Source organism: Seriola aureovittata, chromosome 10 (genome assembly GCF_021018895.1).
Source record: "Seriola aureovittata isolate HTS-2021-v1 ecotype China chromosome 10, ASM2101889v1, whole genome shotgun sequence".
Classification (NCBI taxonomy): domain Eukaryota; kingdom Metazoa; phylum Chordata; class Actinopteri; order Carangiformes; family Carangidae; genus Seriola; species Seriola aureovittata.
In genome coordinates, this window is record NC_079373.1 from 7,604,129 (window position 1) to 7,627,754 (window position 23,626).

General features: G+C 40.7%; 2 protein-coding genes across 6 annotated transcripts in view; one reads left to right on the forward strand and one right to left on the reverse strand.

Moving 5' to 3' along the window:
* The first annotated feature begins 1,601 nt into the window (after window positions 1-1,601).
* On the forward strand, window positions 1,602-7,679 carry adck2 (aarF domain containing kinase 2). The gene is made up of 8 exons (XM_056386335.1): window positions 1,602-3,177; window positions 3,315-3,461; window positions 3,642-3,770; window positions 4,062-4,157; window positions 4,326-4,604; window positions 5,137-5,265; window positions 5,899-5,952; window positions 6,719-7,679. The coding sequence occupies exons 1-8, from the start codon at window positions 2,296-2,298 to the stop codon at window positions 6,857-6,859; spliced, it is 1,857 nt and encodes a 618-aa protein (XP_056242310.1). The 5' UTR covers window positions 1,602-2,295; the 3' UTR covers window positions 6,860-7,679.
* Window positions 7,680-7,797: 118 nt separating this feature from the next.
* Window positions 7,798-23,626, reverse strand: part of srpk2 (SRSF protein kinase 2) — a 71,532-nt gene continuing 55,703 nt past the window's right edge. For 2 of the 5 annotated variants that reach the window (XM_056386329.1, XM_056386333.1), the window contains 8 exons: window positions 23,473-23,513; window positions 22,068-22,383; window positions 19,267-20,229; window positions 17,541-17,641; window positions 16,012-16,119; window positions 15,826-15,895; window positions 13,503-13,595; window positions 7,798-10,309 (listed from right to left, as the gene is read on the reverse strand). In XM_056386329.1, coding sequence (XP_056242304.1) covers window positions 10,125-10,309; window positions 13,503-13,595; window positions 15,826-15,895; window positions 16,012-16,119; window positions 17,541-17,641; window positions 19,267-20,229; window positions 22,068-22,383; window positions 23,473-23,513 — 1,877 coding nt within the window. In that variant the 3' untranslated portion in view covers window positions 7,798-10,124. Of the gene's footprint in view, window positions 10,310-13,502; window positions 13,596-13,925; window positions 14,019-15,825; window positions 15,896-16,011; window positions 16,120-17,540; window positions 17,642-19,266; window positions 20,230-22,067; window positions 22,384-23,472; window positions 23,514-23,626 lie in introns of all 5 variants that reach the window. The other 3 variants (XM_056386332.1, XM_056386334.1, XM_056386330.1) reach the window with 3 other exon arrangements.

Genomic DNA, 23,626 nt, shown 5'->3' on the forward strand with positions numbered 1-23,626 from the left:
AAAGCTGCTGCAAGTTCTGCCCATAACAAAAAATATTAGTGTTGTCCACATATCAAACAAATTTCAGTACATTTGATATCACAGATACAGTCAGGTGCACAGTTAAACATTTTTTTTTGTAACTGTACCTCCGCACACCACCACACAAATGAAACAAATCCATTAAGATGTGATAGAAGTGTTGACCTTTAGCTTCAATTCAAGGATTTTAACAAAAATTCATTAACTTTGGGATTATAGCAATTTTATACATAGCCCCTCCATTTTCAGAGGCTCAAAAGAAAGGAACAAGGAAAGGACAACTGACGGACAATCAGTTTTGTTTTTTCGTAACAAATTAAGCAGATGAAAGGAGTCGAGTCTGGAGTTGATTCCAAGTGTTGAATTTGCATTTGACAGTTCTTCATGGGAATTGTCAAAATCTGATCCAAAGAAAGAAACTTTAGGAGGGGAAAAATGAACAATTCGGTACGTTCTTTAAGAGAAGGAACACACTAGCACGCTGAGCAAAACACCAAGAGACCATGGAAGACAACCAAAGTATATTATCACAGAATTCTTTCCTTGGTGAAGAAAAAACCCTTAACAACATCCAGCCTGGTCAAGAGCATTGTCAAGGAAGTAGATGTATCATTGTCTACAATGTAATCAATGAATGTACTGTAAATAAAGAGAATTCACCACAAAGTGCAAACCACTAGTAACACTCAAGAACAGAAAGGCCAGATTGGATTTGGCCATTAAAACATCTTAAAAAGCCTACTCATTTCTGGAACAAGATTCTTTGGACAGATTAAACCAAGATTAAGTTCTGTCTGAATGATGGTAAGAGAGAAGTATGGAGAATGAAAGGAACGGCTCATGATCCAAAGCATACCACATCATCTGTCAAACATGGTGGAGGCAGTCTAATGGGATGGGCATGTATTACTGCCAATGGAACTGGGTCATTGGTGTTTATTGATGATGTGGTTGCTGTAAGAAATAGCAGGATGAATTCTTAAGTTTATAGGGCTATTCTATCTGTTCAGATTCAGCCAAATACTGCACAACTGATAGGACCAAAGACAACATTTTTTCTGTTTAATGGAGGAATGGAAAATATTCTTGTCTGTAACCAATTAAACATGTCTTCAAAAAGGCATTTGAGTGCATAGAATTAAAAATGTAGTCACTGGGTTTTGATCTGTGTCCTTCAACACCAGCAAGGAGGGCCAAGGTGAGTAAGCAACAAGATTATGCACAAAACAGACAAACTCCCTGGGTAATGCTTTCCTGACCCAATCTATTTGTCACAGGTGTAATTAATAGCTTTAATGAAGGCTGTATTCCATTCAGATGAGCTACGTTCAGGGTCCTGTGGAAAGGCTTCCTTAATTGAGCAGAGACATTGTTAATGTCAGTGGTTGCAACTGAAAAAAAGGATCTATGCCAACAACGGTCTTGATTATCAGGACTATGTTTTGGGTTTTTTGCAGTCATTTTCCTCCCTTCCTTCTCTTCTGGTAGGAGGAGAGGGAGAAGAGGAAAGACACACAGGACGAGCACCCTGAGTAATGTGTGATATGTCGCCACCTATGGGGCATTTAATATCTCTACAGTGACTTGGGGGAGTATACTGCCACTTAATTAATTTACATTAATATGTCAGTGAATTTTTTATTTATTTTATGGTTAGAAAGACTTTGAACATACCTTGTAGTAAGAAATACGTTTAACGGACTCCGTGTGCTCCGTCCATTAGGGAAACTCATCACAGGACTGAAAACATTAACATGTATAAGCCGTGTGTGTGAACACACAAACATTTCTTGTAATAATTCATGAACAACCGTTAAACGTTTGTGATTATCTTTGTTTTTATATTTGTTACCGTTACACAGCCGCCCCTTTAAGACGAAGCCACGTGACCTGGTCGGCGAGACGTCAGACCCGGAAGAGAAGCGCCTATCGTTGCAATGTTTTCATGGATGTTCTGTTTTCAGTAGAAATGGATATTTTTAGCTGGTACAATTACGCCAGCTGGACTATGAAATGGACCATATGTCCTCAGCGGGAGAAGAAGCAATCCAATTTCCTCTCGTATACAGGAATCTACAGTAACTGACACTCAGGCTAAGTTAATTTGTAGTAAAAATAAGTAGGTTGACTCTTTCTTGTAAAGTGGAGTCCCCGCCATAATCTTGTGGATGTTTTGGAGTCATGCTTCACTGATGATTTTGCAGTTTCGTAATACAAGACGGGCACATGTGTAACAATTCATCTCCTGGACTGAGCTAACAGTCGTTTGACTTGATGACCATGATGGCCTTTGGAGCAAGGGCAGTTCTTCTCAACCTGAGATACACTTTCAGTAAAGCAAGCTCCTTTGCCAGAGTCAGACTTATCCAGAACTCCAGGACATGTTTTGTTAAAAGAGGGAGGATTTTATCCCAGATACCCAAGGTTACACTGCTATGTTGGGGTGCAGTGAATGCAAGTTCATGTGCAGTTAGGTGCCAGGAAGCCACTCTTCCAACCCTGAATGCTGACAGAAAGTCTTTAGCCAAGGTCCAAGTGCACAAAGTCATATTTTTCCTTCGCCTCAGCCTCCGTGCATTAGTTCTATTCCTCAAATTTGGCCCCCTTCTCCTTCTCTCCCCCTTGGCTCTGATGTCCACACGCTGGGCGTCTCGCTGGCTGGACGCTCTGCTGTGGGTGACTGAGAATTCTGGTCCGGCTTTCATCAAGCTGGGGCAGTGGGCCAGCACCAGACGTGACATCTTCTCTCAAGAGTTTTGTGAACGCTTCTCCAGACTCCATGTCAAGGTACGCCCCCACTCCTGGGCCCACACCAAGCAGTGTCTCCAGAGGGCCTTTGGGGAAGGCTGGAGGAAGGTTTTAGTCTTTGAGAGCAAAGAGCCGGTGGGTTCGGGATGTGTGGCCCAGGTGTACAGAGGATGGGCCAAGGCAGACCAGGTGGAGGACCCAGACTTCCAATTGCTGGTGGAGGAAATGGAGAGAGAAGATTTGCTAGAAGCCTGGGAGATCCCTGGTTTTAGAGGAATGGTCAGATCTCTGTGGCAGCTCTGGAGGGGGAGTAGTGAGGAGGAGGGCTATGAAGAGAGAAGCTACCCAGCTGGTCAGCATGAGGAGTGCAGCACAGAGAAGGAGCGTCTGATACCTGTGGCTATCAAGGTCAGTCTGACAGTAGCAAGATAGCCTGTTTAATCCCTCCAAATCTCACATTGCCTCCATTTTAAGTAGAGCACGCTGTAGTGTATTTTTTCACATCCTGCAGTAGATGTTTATAAGTTGTGTCTGGTGCATTTAAGGTGGTTCATCCAGGCATCAGGAGGCAGGTGGAGATAGACCTGTTGCTGATGAAAGCCGGCAGTTGGCTTCTGCACTGCCTCCCTGGACTCAAATGGCTCAGTCTGTATGAGATAGTGGAGGAGTTTGAGAAGCTCATGACCAAACAGGTGGGATTATTATTAATATATGAAATATTTATATGTATTTTATTATTTTTTTTATTATTTTTATGTATTTTTATTTTTTATGTCTTGATAAATGTCAATAAATCATCTGAAAAGAAAAAAATATATTACATTGACAGCATGAACAGTCTAATCACGTCACTGATCTAACTTTTATTGCAGATTGATCTCCGCTTTGAGGCCAGGAACATCGAGCATTTCCGGGATAATTTCCGTGATGTGGATTATGTCAAGTTCCCAACTCCCTTACGACCATTTATCACCAGGACAATTTTAGTGGAAACTTTTGAAGTGAGCACTGAAGTATTTAAAATCTATGAAAAATGTTGACTGAATGATTGAGTGATAAACTACACTGTAAATGTAATGTATTATCAAGATACACATCAGAATGACAAATGCTTACTTCAATAACTATTGAACTACTGTTTTGTTTGGCAAACTCCACCTATCTGGCACAGTGCCTGGGATTCCTAGGAAATATCAATTGTTCTGGTTGAAATAATAATATTATTATTATTATAATTTATTATCATAAATAAGGCCAACATTCTCCAATTTATATTCAGCCCTTTTTTTCAGGAGAGCGAGCCTATTTCTAACTACCTGAGCTCCGAGATTCCTCAGAGTGTGAAGCAGAGAATAGCCAGGATGGGTGTAGACACCTTGCTGAAAATGGTGAGATACATAATCCACTGGCCACTTTTGGCATTTGTTCATGTAAATGTTCTATTTGTGAAATAATACTGTGATTGTTTCTACACTTCTAAAGACATTTATCTATTTACCTGAATGTTATCACATGATTAGATGTACTATTTCCTTACTTATCCATCTGTTTTCCAGGTCTTTGTGGACAACTTCGTCCACGGGGACCTCCATCCTGGGAACATTCTGGTCCAGTGTCGGGGGCCTCTTGCTGATTCCAGGGACAGTACTGGTATCACAGGGGAGCCCCAGGGTAAGACCACCCTCACTGACTTGTGGGATACGGTGGTTGTCAGTGTTAGACCAGACCCGTGTCCTCTCCAGTTGGTGTTGCTGGACGCCGGCATCGTAGCAAAGCTCAGTGACCATGACCTTGCAAACTTCAAGGCTGTCTTCACAGCCGTGGTGCTGCGGCAGGTAATGAGAGAACGGCGACACAGTAGATTAAGAGTTTGTGCTGGTACTATGGTTCAGTGAATAGAAAGACAGGTCAGATTTCACTAGTTTACGTACACTGGTTTTTGATCTGGACCTGGCCCAGTGTGGTCTAGGTGTGAAAAAAAACGGAGAAATCTTTCTTTTTTTGCATTTTCACAAATAGAATAAAGGTTTCACAAATCTGAAACTATGTTTTTAAGAGTCTCTCTGGCTTCTCTGCAGTAATCTAGTCCAGATTTGACCAGTCTAAATTTTGTGGTTTTTGAAAGAGACCTGGTCCAAAACAATCTCACTTCATAGGAATGTAGCAGAGCATATTTTACAGCTTGTTTACGCATTTGTATATTTTCCACTTTTCCATAGCAAATCCAATCTTTAAGTCCTCAAAATGCCTCTCAGATAGAAAATATATATGTATAGAACAAGTAAGGAATGGAATCTGAAATCTGAGCAAACGCTCTAGCTTGGACTAACTGTACTTGCCACTGTGTCTTTGATTTTCTTTCTTCAGGGTGAGCGAGTAGCAGAGTTGATTTTGCATCATGCCCGAGCCAATGAGTGCCAAGACGTGCCACAGTTTAAGAAGGAGATGGCCCAGTTGGTGGACCATGCCCTCAGTAATACCCTCTCTCTGGGAAAGGTATTAAACCAAGATTTGTGCTTTCTTTTTGTGTCTGGTTTGTGTTTCTGATACAGGGCCACATGAGGATGGCTGCCATCATGCTCATGATTGTAATGTTACTATTTGCAGCTGTAGAGGAAAGAAATCGTCTTTTGCCATCCTTCTGGTTGTTCTTACAATAATACAGCATTGTTTGATATTCATTTCCTTTAGTTTCATTCTTGTATTGTGGTCGTGGTTCATGTGTTCTCTATTATGATTTAATATTGCTGTCTTCCTTTATTATTGCCATTTACTGGTTTTCCTGTCGTCACTGTCCTTGTGCAGATAGAAAACTGAAGTGTAAATTTAGACAAATTTGATTCAGTACTACTCATCCTCATATATTTATATGTTTATATTGTTTTCCAAAGACCCAACCATTTTTTTTAGTTTATATAGGCTATAGATGGTTCAAAAAATCAACATAACGCTGATAGATTTCTCTCTCCCAATATCCACTTTGGCAAATAACCATCCATCATTTATCGCAGGTATTTGTGTATTCAAAATGTCTAATTGGCCGGTGACAGTGGCTGGTGACTGTAGGAAATATTGATCACTAATTACTATTGATGTGTTTTGTTGAATGCGTTTTTGTTGTGCTTATAGATCCAAGTGGCTGACTTGCTCTCCAGAGTCTTTGGTCTGCTCATCAAACACAAGGTAAAATATCTGCAGGTTATATTCATTGTGTGTCGTTTTTCTCAAACAAAATAAGCCTGAAAAGTGATTTGTGTGCAGTCAAATACCAAGTTCTGAGTTTAGCTTGTTACTATAAGCATGATTTGTCATTAAGGTTTAGCTTTAAGAAGTGGTCAAGAGAAATGGTGTAGGTTGCTAGGATACTGTTTTGTGGAGGTCACTGGTTTATTCTTTAAAGAACAACAGTGACCACAAGAAAGTCAAGTCTCTTTTCTCTATTACCTGAGAAGTTTACCTAAGTATTTGAAATGTTGTAGTGAAAAGTCTTTGAATCTGCCTTATGCAGGAAACAGTGTACTGATTGTTTGTAAACTCAGTTTGTCATTAGAGGTATTCGGTATATGTATGAACAAGTCTGTAAGTCTTAGTCTTCAGGCTGAACTGACTATAGTGCACTATTATTGTCAGTGACTGAATCCGCTGCTTTTTGTAGTGGAGTTCCCCTAACGGGTGACCAGAACACATTTGTCAGCTCAGTTGCGATATAAAGTATGTCACTTCCTGGTTAAAAGAATAAAAGCTCATTTACAGACCATGATGTGATACTTCTGTTGCAAATAGGTGGTTGCTGATGTATTAACCTTATAAACACCGTTCGTATAGTCCTACTTTAGTACTAAACTTTACCGTTTTAACCAGTAACAGACTTGAACTTAGACTGAATGTCTTGGCTGCATGAACAATGATGCTTCCGCTTACTGATGTTTCTACTGATTGTTTTTTCTAGGTGAAGCTGGAGAGTAATTTTGCCTCAATTGTGTTTGCCATCATGGTGCTGGAGGGTCTGGGCAGGTCACTCGATCCGAACTTGGACATCTTGGATTTGGCCAAACCCCTGCTGCTAAAGAACTGTGCCTCACTGCTCTGAGACATTCTCACAAACACACATGACAGATCAAGCACACTATCTGTGCTTGATCAGCTGTGTTGTGCACTCGTAGGTGCACACACAGGTAGTAAATCCTATACTGTATTGTACATCAATAGATACAGTAAATGTGTATATCCTCCTAATGCCATGACGATGGGTTGTCTTCAAGGTTACAATGCAAGATTCCACTGTGGATCACAAGATCACAGTCTCATCACTACATTTCAGCAATGTTGATGCCATAAATACCTCAGTGAGTTTTACATTGGTGGGTATTTCCACATTCATCACTGTTACTTTTGACTTGAATTTTGTCATCTTCTGTCTGGTTGAAGTATGAACATTTCACCCACTGAAATGAACTTCAAGGTACCTCTATCAGAGCCTAATGAATGACAGCGTGTACGCTTTACATGAGGCACCACTTGTAGTTTATTGAGTGCTAATGGATGAGTCAGACACAACGGCAGACACAGATTTCATCAGAGACCATTTGTAGTGATTTAAGATGTAAAACAAAATACTGCAAAACCCCTAGTTGATACTTAAAAGCATATTTTTACTTTTTAATGACTAATATTGATCTCAGGATGTCTATCACTCCATCTTTTATTGCATCTTAGATAATGTCTAATGAGCCATATTTGCTTTAGTGTGAATCACAATGTACTGTAACATTTGTTCTTACACACCACATTGACAGTGAAGTCTTGTGAAGCTAAATGTACTCACGACTGACCCATGTCTAATAACTTTCCATCAAAATAGTGGGAACACTTGAATGATACATATCAATAAAAAAGGGACTCAATGCTAATTGAAGGTTTTCTTTCCTTTGCTGCTTCTGGTGACCAGTTGTAAATTTTCTAACCCTTTTAGTGAGGTCGACTGACGCAACTTCAAGGCAGAAAATTTACTACATCAAGGGAACGGGATCCATTAATTTACAATTTTATTAAATCTGTCAATGAAAAACACAGACAAGAGACGCGAATCTGTCAATGTCATCAGGAAGAACAGTCAGCATGGCTGAAAGAGTGAGATCAGGAGGTTTTGGTGCAAAAAAACTCATCACATACCCTTTATTGCAAAACTGTTGATTTTTTTTTCATCACCATCAGAGCCCAGACAGAGCAGCACTGTTCAAGTAAGGAGGGAGGGGAGAGGTGACAACTGTGTAAAAAAATCTTTTCAATAATAATAATAATTATAATTAATAATAATAATAGTAATAATGACAAAAGAAATAAAAACATCTCTAATAGACAAACACAATCACCTCAGTATAAGACGAGATTCTGTCACAGTCACAACAACCAGAGAAAAGTTGTTTTCTTTTTTTTTCCTCTTTTTTTAATGAATTAAATAGTTTTTAAAAATATCTCACCATTTACTTATACTCATCTTTTTTTTCATTTATTGCGAAAAATAGGCAACTGGACTAATCGTGATGATGCGAGTTTTTGTGTGTCTGTGTGTGACAGAGAAACAGAGATTAAGTGGAGAGATATAGTGGAACGTCTTGGAGCGTTGGCACTGAGAGCAGCAGCAGTGTGTGGCGATGCAGTACTCTCATTCAGCCACTGGGTGGCACGATTCAGTCTGAACATTCCTCCAGGACCGAGCTATGGCGGCCGTTACCTCCCCCCCCCTCTCACTGTACCAGAGGAAGTCAAGTTCTGCCAACAACAGCCTCTGTGTTTTTGGAATGATGCTTGTGTGTTGAAACTTTGTCCACGGTCGCTTATCGGCGTTGCCAGATCTCAGTTCTATGTACAAAGGTTTCAAATCCCTGAAGGACATCTACAAAGACAAGTGCAACCTCCATGTGACCATCCCCTTTCTGGAGAAGCTCAGGGATCAAAGGGTCCCTCTAAAGGGGAAAAAAGGGGGAATAGTACCAATCAAATCAGGTAAACGTGCCACAGCAGGACTCAACAGAATTGTTCTGGGGACTAAAAGTCAGGAATGATGGCAGAGGACCAAGATTTAGGAATGTCAAAATCTGAAGGAGCAAGGGGTTGTAACACAGTGACCTTCCTCAGAGGGGCACCAAAATATCCTAACTTAATTCTGTCTAACAGATTGTCCAAAAGAGGGGATGAAACAGGAAAAAAAAACAGCGAAATGCACAAATAAAATAATGCATCCATCGTCCATTTGTCATATCCGTTCATGCTGATCCATCAGTCTCTCCATGCATTTTAAAAATAGTCTTTAAAGACCAAGCAGTCCTCCTCCATATTAAATGGATTATATTTTTGTTTTTGTTTTTTTTTTTGCTCATCCCGGACATCTATCTGTCTCTGTCAGAGTGGCAACTGTCAGTGTGGTGCCCCCTGGAGGACTGGCTGCCCTCCAGTTCTCTGTGGTGGCCCCCAGCAGGAGCATGCAGCTCATTTAAGGGGGGAGGAAGTGGGGAACCAAACAGGTAAAGAGAAGTTTTTGGGACTGGATTCTTGGAAGAAATGAGGGTGTAAACATTTAGTCCAATGTGGGTGCTTCTTCCACAGCAGGGTGAGGGAGGGAAGGCGGGGCTACTGGTCTAGAAAGAGAGGAAAAAAGGGTCTGTGTAGGCAGATCTTGTGCACAGGCACATACGCTCATTCTCTCACACAATAACACACACACACACACACACGCACGCACACACACATTTGTCTGTCTTTGAGGCCCTGGCTATGTAAAAGGTCATGGAAGATGGAGCTCTGGGCTGTCTGCGCTGCAGCTGGGTTTCTCGTTGACTTTTTCTTTCACGTCACTGAAAAGATCAGCAGCTGTCAGTGGCCCCAGACTGGATCCAAACAAGTTAAACTGAAAATTTGGAGGAGATAGGTGGGTAGATGGAGAGGACTGGCTGACATCTTGACGGCAGAAGAGAAGAAGATAGCACATGTCTTTTGGACAGAGCCTGACTTCTCCCTCTTACGGTGTGAGCAGCATCCATCCTCAAATGATCTGAATCTTTTTTCGGGAGATGTTTAGGAAGACACAGCTACTACGTCAATTTATCTCCATAAGCTTGTCTTTACATTCCTTTTTGGAAGAGATGGAGGGAGCTGTGTAGGAGTTACACCTATTGTCAGATAAGCATGTAAGGGTGCATGTGTGAGATAGGGCAGGAAAGATGAAGTCTTTCTCATCTACTCTGACTGTTCCAGCTTCTCTCCGTACTGTTTTTCCACAGGCTGCCACCAGGGGGTGATGTGTGGGCTAACTGTTGGGGGACAAGGGGAGGAGGATGTTTGATCAGAGTTTGTGGCTACGAGTTGAGCCAGGGGTGGTTGAGGCATTCGCCGGCCGAGGCTCTCTTCTCGGGCACCATCTCCAGCATCGGCAGAAGGAAGTGAGTGAAGTGTCCGGCGTCTTCATGCGACCAGCCGTACTTCTCCACCAGCACGTCAAACAGGGACCACGGCTTCAGCTTAGTGATGTGCCGCAGCTCACCTGCAGAAGGCGAAAGGGAGCAGAATCAATAAGGGCACAGGAGGATGTGGGGAGAAAAGAAAATACTTAAAGGGTTAGTTCACCCAGATTACAAAAAAACATATTTTCTTCCTTAAAAGGATAAGGCTGGTGATATTCTATATATTTCCTCATTGTCAACAAATCCCAAGAGAAACAAAGTATTATCTGTAGCTTGTATGTTAGCTATAGTTTACTCCTCTGAGCCATAGAGCTCCACTGTTGTCCATAAGCTATTGAAAACTCATCAGTGAGCCACACCGTTACACAGGATGAACATCGACACTGTCAGTCCCACATACACTGCTCCTTTAAATATTCAGGAGAGCAAGAAATGTATATCAATCAGCAGCTTAATATAGTTCCCAACACAATGCACTATTTGACACATTTGACATTTGACAAAAGCTAAAATTTGTTTTTAGAAATGATTTAGCATTCAAAGAAAAAATAATCTATATATGTGTGAAACATTTTTGCATTAAATCAGTAGAAACCAACAGGCTTGGGGCTGATTGCCACATACAGGGTTGGGATGCAAAGGAATGTCATGAGACAGACTTACACATTTTTGGTCTTTTCAAGGGATTTGTTAACATTAAGTAAAAATACAGAATAATAACAACAGGCTTACACTCAAATTCTAATGGTATCTAGCCATGCACACAGTTTTTTAGGTTTTTTTTGCTGAGGCCCTAAGATATTCATCTCTTAGATTTCTGCCTCCACCCAAGTGCAATTAAGATGAAATAAACTTAATTTAATTTTCCCACAGTTTTGTAAAATTCCATTTAGAAAAATTCGTCAGCTTCAAGTGTCCTTGTTATCTTGCCAAGGTCCTTGTTATCAAAGCACACGGTCAACAGTTTCAACATGGACTCTTTGTTTGGTAAGTAGTCGTACCGTTGAAAATTCCCTTCACTTCTATTTTGTTAGGGGGTGGTGACAGAAGTCTTAGAGGCAAATTTCTCAAAATCTGGCCAAAAATGTCTGCATGGCTGGATCCCATTAGAGGTAAGTGAGAAAATATGTTCTTTGTCATTTGGATGAACTGACATGCCGTTATTCTGCAGACTCCAACCAATCACTACAGCAACTGATTCCACTAATTAGTTCACCTCTTTCTGCTCAAAGTTGTGCTAATCAGTGAGGAGCTGTAATGGTGGAGTGAAAACCTGCAGAGTCTTGGCTGAAAACCACAGAAACAAAAGGACAAGATATGGATAGAAAGAGGCAGAGAAGTGGCACGGTAATAGAAACAGACAAGGAGAGGAAGGTGTTCATTATTAAAGAGTGGAGGGAAATGATTGGCTGGGGGTATAAGACTGACGGAGAAGAAAAAAAAAGTATGAGAGAATGATTAATGGTGGGAGTGATCAAGACCAAAGGTCCACTTCAAATCATGGCTGCCATGGTAACCTCTCCTTCCTATGCACTGATTGGAGAGCAGAGCACAATATGGGGGAAAAGAAACCATTTATCAAGACTTCCCCTATACTGCATTGTACAAGAGACTGATTAGGAAAGGTGACTTCTGACAGCAGCATAAACCTTTACAGCGGAGGCTTTGCTTGATACAAATTGGTGCCTGTTTATGATCTTTCTATCTGCATTCTTAAAAAAGTATCTTTGAGTATGTATGAACATGTTTCAATTGTTTTCTTTCCAATCAGTGTACCAACTTTTCCCTCCCGAAAGTTCAATAAAAATCAGGGTGCACAAAGGAAAAAAAAGGTAACAAGGCCGCTCGATTGCTCCGCACGGCTAAAGGCAGCATGGCAGACAGGAGAAGCCCAGTGAGACAGAGCGAGAAAGTCAGACCAGATTAACAGAGCGCTAAGAGATAAAAGGGAGAACATTGAGACATCAAGTGCAGGCTCAGACCTCAGATAGAGAGACAACATCAAAGGCAGAATATTCAGGTCTCATGCCACATTATGAAGAATATATGAGCAGAAAGGGAAGGAAATCGAGAGAAAGAAAAGAGAGAATAAATGAGAGAGTGCAAGGGTTATCAGCTGTATCAGACACAGATCCATACACTTACCAGGCTCAAAGATGAGCAGAACCAGTGAGGTGTATGACACACTTAAGACTTTAGATGCAGTAAGGTGAAGACTTACTCTTCTAGGTCGAGATTATGACTTCACTATCACTGCTATCATTAATACTGCTATTGTTGCTTTCAAAGTAGAATAGCATGTTCTTTAAGTTTTGACTTTTGCTCAACAAAAAATGGTGAATTATTAACTTTGATATGCAGTCTGTGGTGACTAATTACTTCTTGTTTAATTGGCTCCTTTGGCCATTATTTCACAAAATGCAATTGCTGATAAGAATATAATAAGGCAGAACTATCTATTGGTTTACTCAAGTCAAAATTAAGATAATACTTTTTTTTTTTTTTTTTTTTTTTAATTTTTTAGACAAATCATTTTCTTCTTTTGCCTCTGTCTGTAGTGATTTAAACAGACTATTTTGCCTCAGTCCAGTGCCAGATAATTAAGACAATCACAACAAAGTATATGAATGTCAATTAAGTAAGGATGGACAACAAAATTACATGTAAAATAATTAAGTGGATGTTCAAAGCAATTAACTGTGTGCCACAGTTACAACAAAACCTTGAATAACCTGGATTTTTTTCCCAATTTGCTAGGATTCATTACTTTGGACAACAAAATTTAGAAAAAGATTTTTTCTTTTTTCTTTTGTTTGTGATCATGTTTTATGATTCATGTGTTTGTATTTTAGTTCAGACCAGTGTTTTCTGGTGTGTCTTTTACTTTTATTGTCTTTTATACAGCAATTATTTTAATCCAAATTTTCCCGTACAGGAAGTAAAAGGAAAAGTATACTAAACCTTAACCGTGAATACAGTATAAGAGATCATTCCATGAATATATACACCATATACCATATACCAATGAAAGTCAATGAACTATCATAACGAATTATCGCCCAGCCGTACAATTCATTATTCATTGTTGCTGTGATTGACAACTTACCTGAAATCAATCTGAACTGCCTTGATGTAGAATGACTGGCAGTGCTGCAAATGTTACTACACAACAAACACTACTTCATCCAGGTCTTGTGACTATTATGAAGTTCTAGAGCTATTCCATAAGGCCTACCCGACACCTAACCAACCATTAACCATGGGGTCGTTTACCTTTCTTGGAGAAAAACTCTCGGCTGTACTTCCCGGCAGCGACCACTTTGCGTGGGACCTTCCCAAGGAGCTCCATGATCAGAGCGATGTGGTCTGCCCACCACCACATACATCACAGAGGGAACAGGCACGGTTCAGCATTACAGCATGCACACACACATCAACACGACAGGCTGTATGGGACTGACACACACTGCTGCCTTGGGGCACCGCATGGACACGCTCACAGACTAATGGAACACCTTGAAGTGGTGGGGATTCGTTCTCATTGTTTTCAGTCACAAATTCAATCAGTGAATCCAATTTTCATCAAATTCAAATCAACAAAATTTAATGGCGTCTCAACTTTCTTCTAGTGTCCATTTTTTGTCCACCTTAGATATCTGTGTGTCTCAGTCCCACCAGCTCTCTGTCCAGCGCTACCTCTTCTGTTGAAGAACTCCCGGGAATATTTTCCGGAGAGTGCAAAGTGCCTCGGAATACAGCCCAGCAGCTCTATGATGTGGGCTATGTGGTCTACGGAGGAGAGAGGGAGGTGGGAGGGAGGGAGGGAGGGAGGGAGGGAGGGAGGAGAGGGGGGGAGGAAAAAGGAACAAGGTTGCCAAAAAAAAAAAAAAGCAGACAAAGAAAGACAGAGAAAGAAAGGGTAAGGACGAGGAAGAGAGGAATTAATTGAAGGAGGAGAGATGAAAGTAAAATGTAAGGAAACAGGGAAGGGAAGAGACAGGTTGAGAAAAGAGGGGAAAGGAAGGAAAAAAAGAGACAGTCACAGACAGTAAAGGAGAAAAATCCATGTTAGTGAGCTGTGCCCCCACAGCAGAGGTGATGGAATGATATGTTTAGACTTGTGACAAGTATTCAGATGCAGAATTGCAGAACGTTAGATTTTCAATTAGGCCTCAATGGTGGGAGATCAAAGGTGTCTCCCTGTGAATCAGGATGTCAGGACAAAACTGACACTGGCTTAATGCCTGTGCAAAACACGCAGAATTGGGTTAACTGTGTGCCACATGCGATGAGAAAAATAACCCAATGAGCTAGCTGAGATCAAAGATGTGTGGGGGATGAAGAGATCAAGAAGTTAAATGAAGATGAGGGTGCACAGTTTGGAAATGTGTTGTATTTCACAAGACAGAGTAAAGAGAATAAGTGAGGTTAATGACGGGAGTCTACATGCAAATATAGGGACTGTAATGTAACATGTGACCGGAATATAGATACACATATACTCACAGGATAACTGGCTCATGTTGCTCTTAAGCTTAATCCATTAAATGTTTCCATTTGCTGTTATGCAGCAAAAGTCCAGATACTGAGCACAGTTACGGGAGCTGTGTGAGATCTCTGTGTATCTATAACATTTGAGCAGTTCAGGTTTAGGTGTACAGGGGGTGAAAATGAGTGGAGGCATAGCAGCAGAATTAAAGGACAGGATTTACAGTTGACAGTGGATAGGGGGATTTGGGGAGAGGGATGGCTAGTTTTAACTAAGCTCACTCTAGGCCGTTGTATTTAAAACCACAATTAGGATTGATCTTTTACAGTTTTTGTCCATTGTCCAGATGCATTGTAAGAAACAATAGCCCCACTTTTGAGAATAGGTGACACACTTGCAAAACAACAAACACATGCTTAAATTTGTGTTGTGTTCTCAAAACTTTTACAAAATCACATACTGGTGTTGCAACCCAAAGTGATTATTAATCTTTGGGTTTTCCACAAGAAAGAAGAACATTCTTCCTTTTCAGCAGAGTTGATCACACAGAGTGATGCACAAAACTGAAAACTAAATAAAAAAAATAAAAAAAACTAATTTATTTTGTGTACTGTATTTATGCTGCTAGTATTTTTGTTTGGGGAATGAGCTTGGGAATATTGTGAGCATTAGACTCCATGGTGCAATCATTAAAAGTTAAGCAAATGCATTTAAAGTGGTGATAAATGCATCACTTCCTTTGTGATGTTAGGGCACAGTTAGCAGAAATGTACTGTATCTTAACAATGGAGAAAATCTGCAAAGCGAGTTGAGGTTAAATAGCGCAAAAACACGAATCGTCACATGAAAATACATTCAATTTCTTATAATGTTTAATAAGAACAGTTCGTTAAACATTTAAGACACTTTGCTTTGGCATTCCCATGGTATATTGATCACTTTTCCTAATTACTAGTTATTTTTCATCTTCAAGTCAATATCCCAAATATAATAAGCCTACAGTCCACAACTATATACATCATACATATAACAAATGGCAAGTTTTCTATGTTTCCATATTTGGAAATTAAATTTTACATGTGTAGAACCGTAATTTTAAATACTCACCCTCATCACGGGAGTAGTCTTCTCCAGAGTGGGGCTCAAACAGGTAATCTCCGGTTGCCAGCTCAAACGCCTACACGAGAAGCAGTACAGTACTTGAGTCTATACTGAGTGTGTATGATTAATTAAAAAATGAATAGTTTATGTATGTAATGCAATGTATATACAGTATGTATGTATTCTCCTCACCATGCAGGCAGTACTCCAGATATCTGCGGGAGTGCTGTAACCGGCTCCTATCAGGACTTCAATGGAACGGTACTGTCTCGTCTGGATGTCCTCTGTAAAGTGCTTGTGCTGGAGAGGAGAGGAGAGGAGAGAAGAGGAGAGAAGATGAGAGGAGAGGAGAGGAGAGGAGAGGAGAAGAGAGGAGAGGAGAAGAGAGGAGAGGAGAGGAGAGGAGAAGAGAGGAGAGAGAGGAGAGGAGAGAGAGGAGAGGAGGAGAGGAGAGGAGAAGAGAGGAGAGGAGAAGAGAGGAGAGGAGAGGAGAGGAGAGGAGAGGAGAGGAGAGGAGAGGAGAGGAGAGAAGAGGAGAGAGAGGAGAGGAGAGGAGAGGAGAGGAAGAGAGAGGAGAGGAGAAGAGAGGAGAGGAGAGGAGAGGAGAGGAGAGGAGAGGAGAGGAGAGGAGAGAGAAGAGAGGAGAGGAGAGGAGAGGAGAGGAGAGGAGAGGAGAAGAGAGGAGAGGAGAAGAGAGGAGAGGAGAGGAGAGGAGAGGAGAGGAGAGGAGAGGAGAGGAGAAGAGAGGAGAGGAGAGGAGAGGAGAGGAGAGGAGAGGAGAGGAGAGGAGAAGAGAGGAGAGGAGAGGAGAGGAGGAGAGGAAGAGAGGAGAGGAGGAGAGGAGAGGAGAGGAGGAGAGGAGAGGAGAAGAGAGGAGAGGAGAAGAGAGGAGAGGAGAAGAGGAGAGGAGAGGAGAGGAGAGGAGAAGAGAGGAGAGGAGAGGAGAGGAGAGGAGAGGAGAGGAGAGGAGAAGAGAGGAGAGGAGAGGAGAGGAGAGGAGAAGAGAGGAGAGGAGAGGATAGGATTATGTAAGTTTGTGTACAAATTGTCAGTGGCAATTGTCAAACAAAATTCTCTAAATCTCTTTTATTATTTTTTAAAATTAAGAACGAAATGAGACAAAAGTTTTTGTTTAATCAAATCTCATTTATCTTTTGTCTTTCAACATGTAACCTTGTGCCATTCTGCTTCCCATTTAGGAATTGCCTGCAAATTGATCCTGAGCAGGGGGCAACAAACACAAAATATTGAACAGGAATATTTTCATTATTGTTATGCTTTTTCTTCTTCTCCTCCTCCTCCTCCTCCTAAAGATACTCTCCTTTCAAACATCTGGACTTCAGAAGCTGTGAGACCCACAGTAACCACATCTCCCAGATAGTACCGTTATGACTGCATTTATGTTTTTGTTAATAACTCCCCATAAAACCCTCCAGGCCAAACAGATTATCTGACATAGCCCATGTCTATATCCAAATAAAATAATTTCTGCAAAACAAGTGAAACCAACCTTTACAAACTACAGGAACTAAGAGTTTGAATGTCAATAATTATTCAAATAAATGATTATTTTGCCCCTGCGGTGGTGCCGGCCTGTGACCCACTGGTTGCAGCTAAATCCCAGCAGGTTTTTAAACCAAATGTAAAAAGCCTTCAACCTTGTGTACTAAAAAAATATTCTTCAAATCACATAATATCAAATTCCAGACACTGTGTCTTACCACCCAACAGGCATTTCCGAGATCAGCAATTTTGACTCGAATAGACTCAGCGTTGCGTGGGTCTAATGGGTTGATCAGCAGGTCTGCAGCTCTGGCCCTGACTGAGATGGAAAAGAGCGAAAGAATAAAGGGTTAATGCATAGAATAAGTCAAATAAGAACAGTTTACACACTCTAATGTCCTAATAGACATTTATTCTAGACCAGGGACTCTTCAGCTTTTTTAAACAAGGAATCCAAATAAGAGAAATTTAGCCTTGGACTCTGCAGGCGTCGTGTCATATGAGAACCCACTGCAGGTATCATGACATGTATTCAGAGTGTTATTGAACTGGAAAACAGACTTGAAATTAATAACTTGGTTGAGAAAATGTGTTGATAAAACAAGGTTCATCTTTTTACTTAATTATCTTAATAATTAAGTAAAGTCTTATTATCTCACAATGTGTTTGTACCTGCTGAGACATGTTTTTGTTTTTAAAAATCCTTATTAAACTGTGGAGATGTGATCCTAGAAGTGACCCTGGAGCTAGAAGGTTGATGATAATAAAGTGAAAGCTGTGGGTGGACGAGTAATTTTGGTGGTGAGTCTTTAATAATACCCAGGGGAGATATTTGGACACTAAAATGTAACAATGAGCAATTGGATCGGCTTACCAGGCAGCTATAATGTATAAGATGACAAAAGAAAATCAAAACATACTGATAATTATTCATGCTCTATTGATCTGTTACCTCCCCTAAGATCAAAATTAACTTTTACCATTATGTTTTTTTCTATTCTTTATCCATTCAAGTTACAGTAAAATTTCATTTTCAATGGAGACGTGGGATAAGGTGGCAGAAGAATTCAGGCTGCTTAAAATCATTTGTTGATCAAAGCTGATTTAAAAATGACAAATGAATAGAATCAATAGGTGGTATCCAAACGATATTGTGGGCTGCCTCCATATTTATTATTATATTATTATATTATATTGCGTCCATATTTTAAAACATATTTGTGTGTATATTTTTTAATAAATGTATCTTTTTGTACAATTGAATATGACTGAATATGAAACCCTAAACTGTTTGATATTAAATAAACTAAAAGACATTATCATATAAATAATCACAGGAATAAACTGTGTATTGTCTAAATAAACCTATAAATTATTAAATAAAAGAAAAAAATTAAATCCTATGAAATGTCATTTTTAATCATTCCTATTAAATCATTTCACATTTATCTATATAATTTTCTTTTTTAATTTAAAGTGCCATTATGAAATAAAAACTGGCGCTTTGAAATACAAAAATGTCTTTAATGAAATCAAAATGTAGCCCAATAAAATTCTTATTATTAAAATAGAAATTGTGACATAATATTTCACAATTTATTGGTTCATTTATATATTTAACGTGATTATTTATTTTATACTCAACACTTCCATAATGCTCCATAATGTTTTTGATGTAGTATGTAAATCTGTAATTATGTGTGAATACATAGTAACATAAAACTAATAATAAACTTTATTTATATAGCACTTAACAAAGTTACAAAGCACAGAAAAAAATCAAAAGCAAAACAAATGCAAATAAAATCAGGGATCATAAAACATCAGCGAATTAAATAAAGTTAAATAAAAGAATATATATATAAATATAATGAGTAGAAGTGGGATGATAAAACCCAGCAACATATAAAACATTCGACAGTAGACAGTATAACCATGTCTCACCTTTGGGGGTGTCTCCCGTACTCGAGGATGACACAGTACGACTGCGGTCAGCAGCGGGGCTGTTGGGCGACGGTCCTGCTCCGATGTCTGCCGTCCCAACTGGCATGGGGTTTCCCGGCTCAGGATCAAGGGGCAAGTCAGGGAAGAGGGGCATCGTGCCCAGATGGCGATCGCTGGAGCCGTTGGTCAACCCCGGTTCACACAGCTCGCCATTATACATCTCATAACCAGAGCTGAGAGAGTTGTCCCTGTCTGTGTAGCTGAGCTCAGACTCCACCAGGGGGCAGAGGAGGGGCTCGGGGGTGGGCGAGGGGGGCGGAGGGGTGCCAGGGTTCGGTTTCAGTCCCTCAGAACCCAACAATACGTGACCGTTGGTTTTGGCCAAATTGGTTTTGTTGTTGTGGGGTTTGATAGGGGACGTGTTTTCTGTGACGAGGTCGGTGGTCGTGTCGTCATCATCGTCTTCCTCATCCTCATCCTCCTCATCCTCCTCCTCCTCCTCCTCCTCGTCCTCCTCCTCGTCCTCCTCATCCTCCCCCTGCTCCTGCTCCTTTGATTCCTCCTCTTCCACCACTGCCTCCTTCTCCGTTTTTCTCTCACTCTTTGGCTCCTCTTTTGCATTCTCCTCTCTTTCAGTCTCTTTCTCCTCCTCCCCTTCCTCCTCCTCGTCTTCTTCCTCTTCCTCCTGCTCTACCTTCTCTTCCGCCTCCTCTTCCTCATTCTCATCCTCTGTTCCTTTCAATGCCGCCTCTTCCTCCTCCTCCTCCTCGTCCTCCTCCTCCCCCTCCTCTTCCTCCACATCTGCTTGTGTTGGCTCTCCACTACCTTCCTCCGAGGTGGGAGGAATGGGGGCTTCTTTTTCAGCGACAGGTGTGGGCTCGTCGTCGTCTTCCTCCTCCTCCTCGTCGGGGTCGCCATCAGTGATGTGGGGTACCTCGCTCTGCTCCTGGGGAGGTGCTGCGCCTAACATGGAGAGAGATAAGGAAAAACAGTTAAGAGAGGAAGTGAGTGGGAAGGAGATATAAGCGCAATCAAAGACATTGTAGGCAGAGAGGAAAACAGTATGAGAAGCGAATAAAGACGAGAGAGGAGCTAAAGGAGAGAATACAAGAATGAAAGAGACAGAAGGTGGAGAGACAGAGGGTGGAGGAGGGAGACGGAGAGACACTGTGTTGGTTTTTTTTTGTGTGTTTTTTTGTGAATCAGCCTAGCCTCCCATACACAGTGGGTCTAGTGTGGGATGAGCTGTTGGAGCCAATCCACCTCCTATTCATTCACAGAGAGACTGCACAAAGCTGCATACACGTACTCGCAAGCTCACTCATGCTGCAGATCTGTAAAAGCCACTGCTTTGATTTGGAAAAAAAAAATCATCTTTCTGAATGTTGACAACCTGAATACAGTAAAAAAAAGTACAAGCTAACCTACATATGTTGATCACTTTTCCTTCACAGTGGATCCCACTTGAATTAAAAGCTTCAACCAACCTTCTGCGAGAACACGTGATCAGGTTGAGCCGATGTTTGCTTTATCTTAAATTCAACGGTATGCATAAGAAGTTATTGTACACCACTGTTTAAATTAATGATAAATGCCTCAGCTTCAAGAGGGTTAAATAAACTAAAAAGAACAAACTAGTGCCTGTCAGTGAATGCAAAGTGCAAGAAGTCGAGTCAAAGACAGGATTCAACCAAATCGGCTTCCTAAGGCTGACACCGCCACTTTTCACCTTAAGCTTCCAATAGAAAAGATTTTAAATCTTCAGTGTTAATCTGATAATCAGACTGAATTGCAAACTTGTCTCAATGAAGCTGAGACAAAACAGCTGAAGTTCAGACAAAGTTGAGTCCAGTTCTGCTAAACAAATCAAAGCTGAGGTGGTGACTCAGAGGTCGGAAACAACGCCGTAAGGAGGAAATATAGCAAATTCACCGAAAATGGCAGTTTTAGTTTTCTGTGCCTATACAACAGTATAAAAGTAAAATAGATGTGACAGGAAATGTCAAAAAGCCAAAGGCTCATGAAGTGCCCAACTCCAATTTCAGTTTGTACTAAACTGTATTCTTGGCAGGGTGAACAACCTTCTGAACCGGGATTTAGACCAAACAAGAAACAGAACATGATGATAATAAAACATGTACATGAAACACTTGCGTGAAGGCCGATAAAAAACAGCACTAGTGTCTTCAGTCCTACTGTAGAATCATTCAGATACATGTTGCAGTGCCAAATACTGGGTAAATCCACAGGACTTCATTTTAAATTATAGTTAGGAAATAAAATAAAAAAAAAAACAAATATGCCAGGTTTAATGCTGGGAATAAATGTGTATAAAATAATGTCCAGGACATTTTGTGGCATGTAATTTCAATGAAGCTCTGGAAAAGTGTTTCCTAACTTGGAGGTCGGGATCATCAAACGATTAAAGGAATAAGAGAAACCTTTTTTTTTTCTGAATCTTTTTTCTTGTGAAATACAGGATACTTTTTTCTAGCCTGAATCTGAATTGTTGTTTGATTTTCACTGAAACTAGGGTTATTTTAAGGGGTCTGAAGCCTCCTGAGCATGGCGGCAGTATGGTGATGCAGAATATGTACTGGACACTACACTGTACAGTTTAGAGAAAAAATCTCTTCAAGAGAAATTTAAGGGGATCATGTGATTTCAGTTAAGTCAGTCTGAAGGATTCCCACAGACGAGCACAGTGGCACTGATCATTCTTGAAATAAATTGGTCAATTATCAAATCATCTGCCTCGTGTATTTAACATATTAGAGAAAACTCAGGATCACATGACTCACATGTATGATTAGTCAACCTAATGGGCCTCTCCCTCTCTCCTCCCTCCTCCTCCTCGTCTTCCCCGTCCTCCTCATCATCGTCATCCTCGTCGCTCTCTCCCAGGGCCATGCTGGGACCCGGTGGCGGTGGCTGCAGCGGCGAAGACCGGTTGTGTTCAAGCGCCCCTTTCTCCCCCCCTTCTTTGGCTCTCTCTTCCTTCTTCTCGGCCTCTCTCTCCAGGGCTTCAATCTCCAGCATCCGCCTCTCCAGCAGCTCTGCCTGCCGCTTCTGTTTCTTCTTCAGCTTCTTCTTCTTGTTCTTGGAGATCTTCCCCACCTAAGAGACAAACCAAGGGCAGAAGACGGAGAGGGAGAGTCACAAGCGAGGCAAAAAAACAAAAGCATGAAAAGGAGGCATTTAAGGAATAAAAGGTTTTGATACTTATTTGAATGGTAGGATACGATTTGTCCACTAAAACTTCCACTGTATGTTGATAGACTATTTGTACATTTTAAATAGAGCATATCATCGCTGTCCAATGAAAACCATGCAGCTCAAAATTTGGTAATTTTGAATTTTCCAGCTAAACCAAAGGATAGAAGATTCCTTTATGGCTCCAGAAAATTCTTCTACTTCTGAAAGGCACCCACAACCTGGTTGCTCATCTGCTTGTTACTCTGATAGAGTTGTGCATGAACACACATTTTCTGAGAGACTTCATGAGAGATTTCTGTATTTGTTTTTGCTCTTCTCACTTGTTTGAAGTGGCTGGGATTCAGTTCAAAAAAGGTGAAGTCTAATTCTTTCCTGCACCAATCAGGATTTAGAAACATCTGAATCACCTTCTGCCGAGAGCTGTGGGGCTGTTTGCTTATGTTGCTAGACTACTGTCAATCAAATTCAATCAAACCACACCCACACAGTCCTGATGACACATTTAAGCTGAGTTTTGGAAGTGATAAACTTAATAAACAACAACAAAGGACATCTTTTTATTTGATTAGAGACAGTTAATGTTACAGAAACAGTAGATTAAAGCAGAAAATCTGAAAAAAGGGCTATATCTCTTCTTTTCTAGCTTGGAGATACATAGATTTCACAGGACAACAACTATATTTTATGTCATAGTTAATTTTCATAAAATTTGTCTGATAGGGAAATGGAAAAAGAAACTGCATGTAATACAATATTCTTGACGTTCTATGTACTATTCAAAAAAATGCTAATTAGGCATTGTGAGTATTTATACATTTTAATATTGTGGTGCACTCAGTATCTTCCCTGTCTCTCTAGCAATTGTGACAAACATATCGAACAGTTTGAAATGTTCTACAGGCATCTGTCTTGTTTTTCACTTTTGTGTTTCTGTGTCTGCGTGCGTGTTTATGTTTGTGTGTGTTTGCGTTTCTCTTATTTCATACTCACATCTGTTGTACTCACCGGTTTGAGCTGAGGGGCTGTGCTAACTGACAGACAGAAAGAAAAACAACAACAATCAGGGGCTTCAAAGTCTCACCGACGTCAATGCGTCATACAACGGAGTTCAACACTACGTTCAATATCCTACTCTCCTGGATGA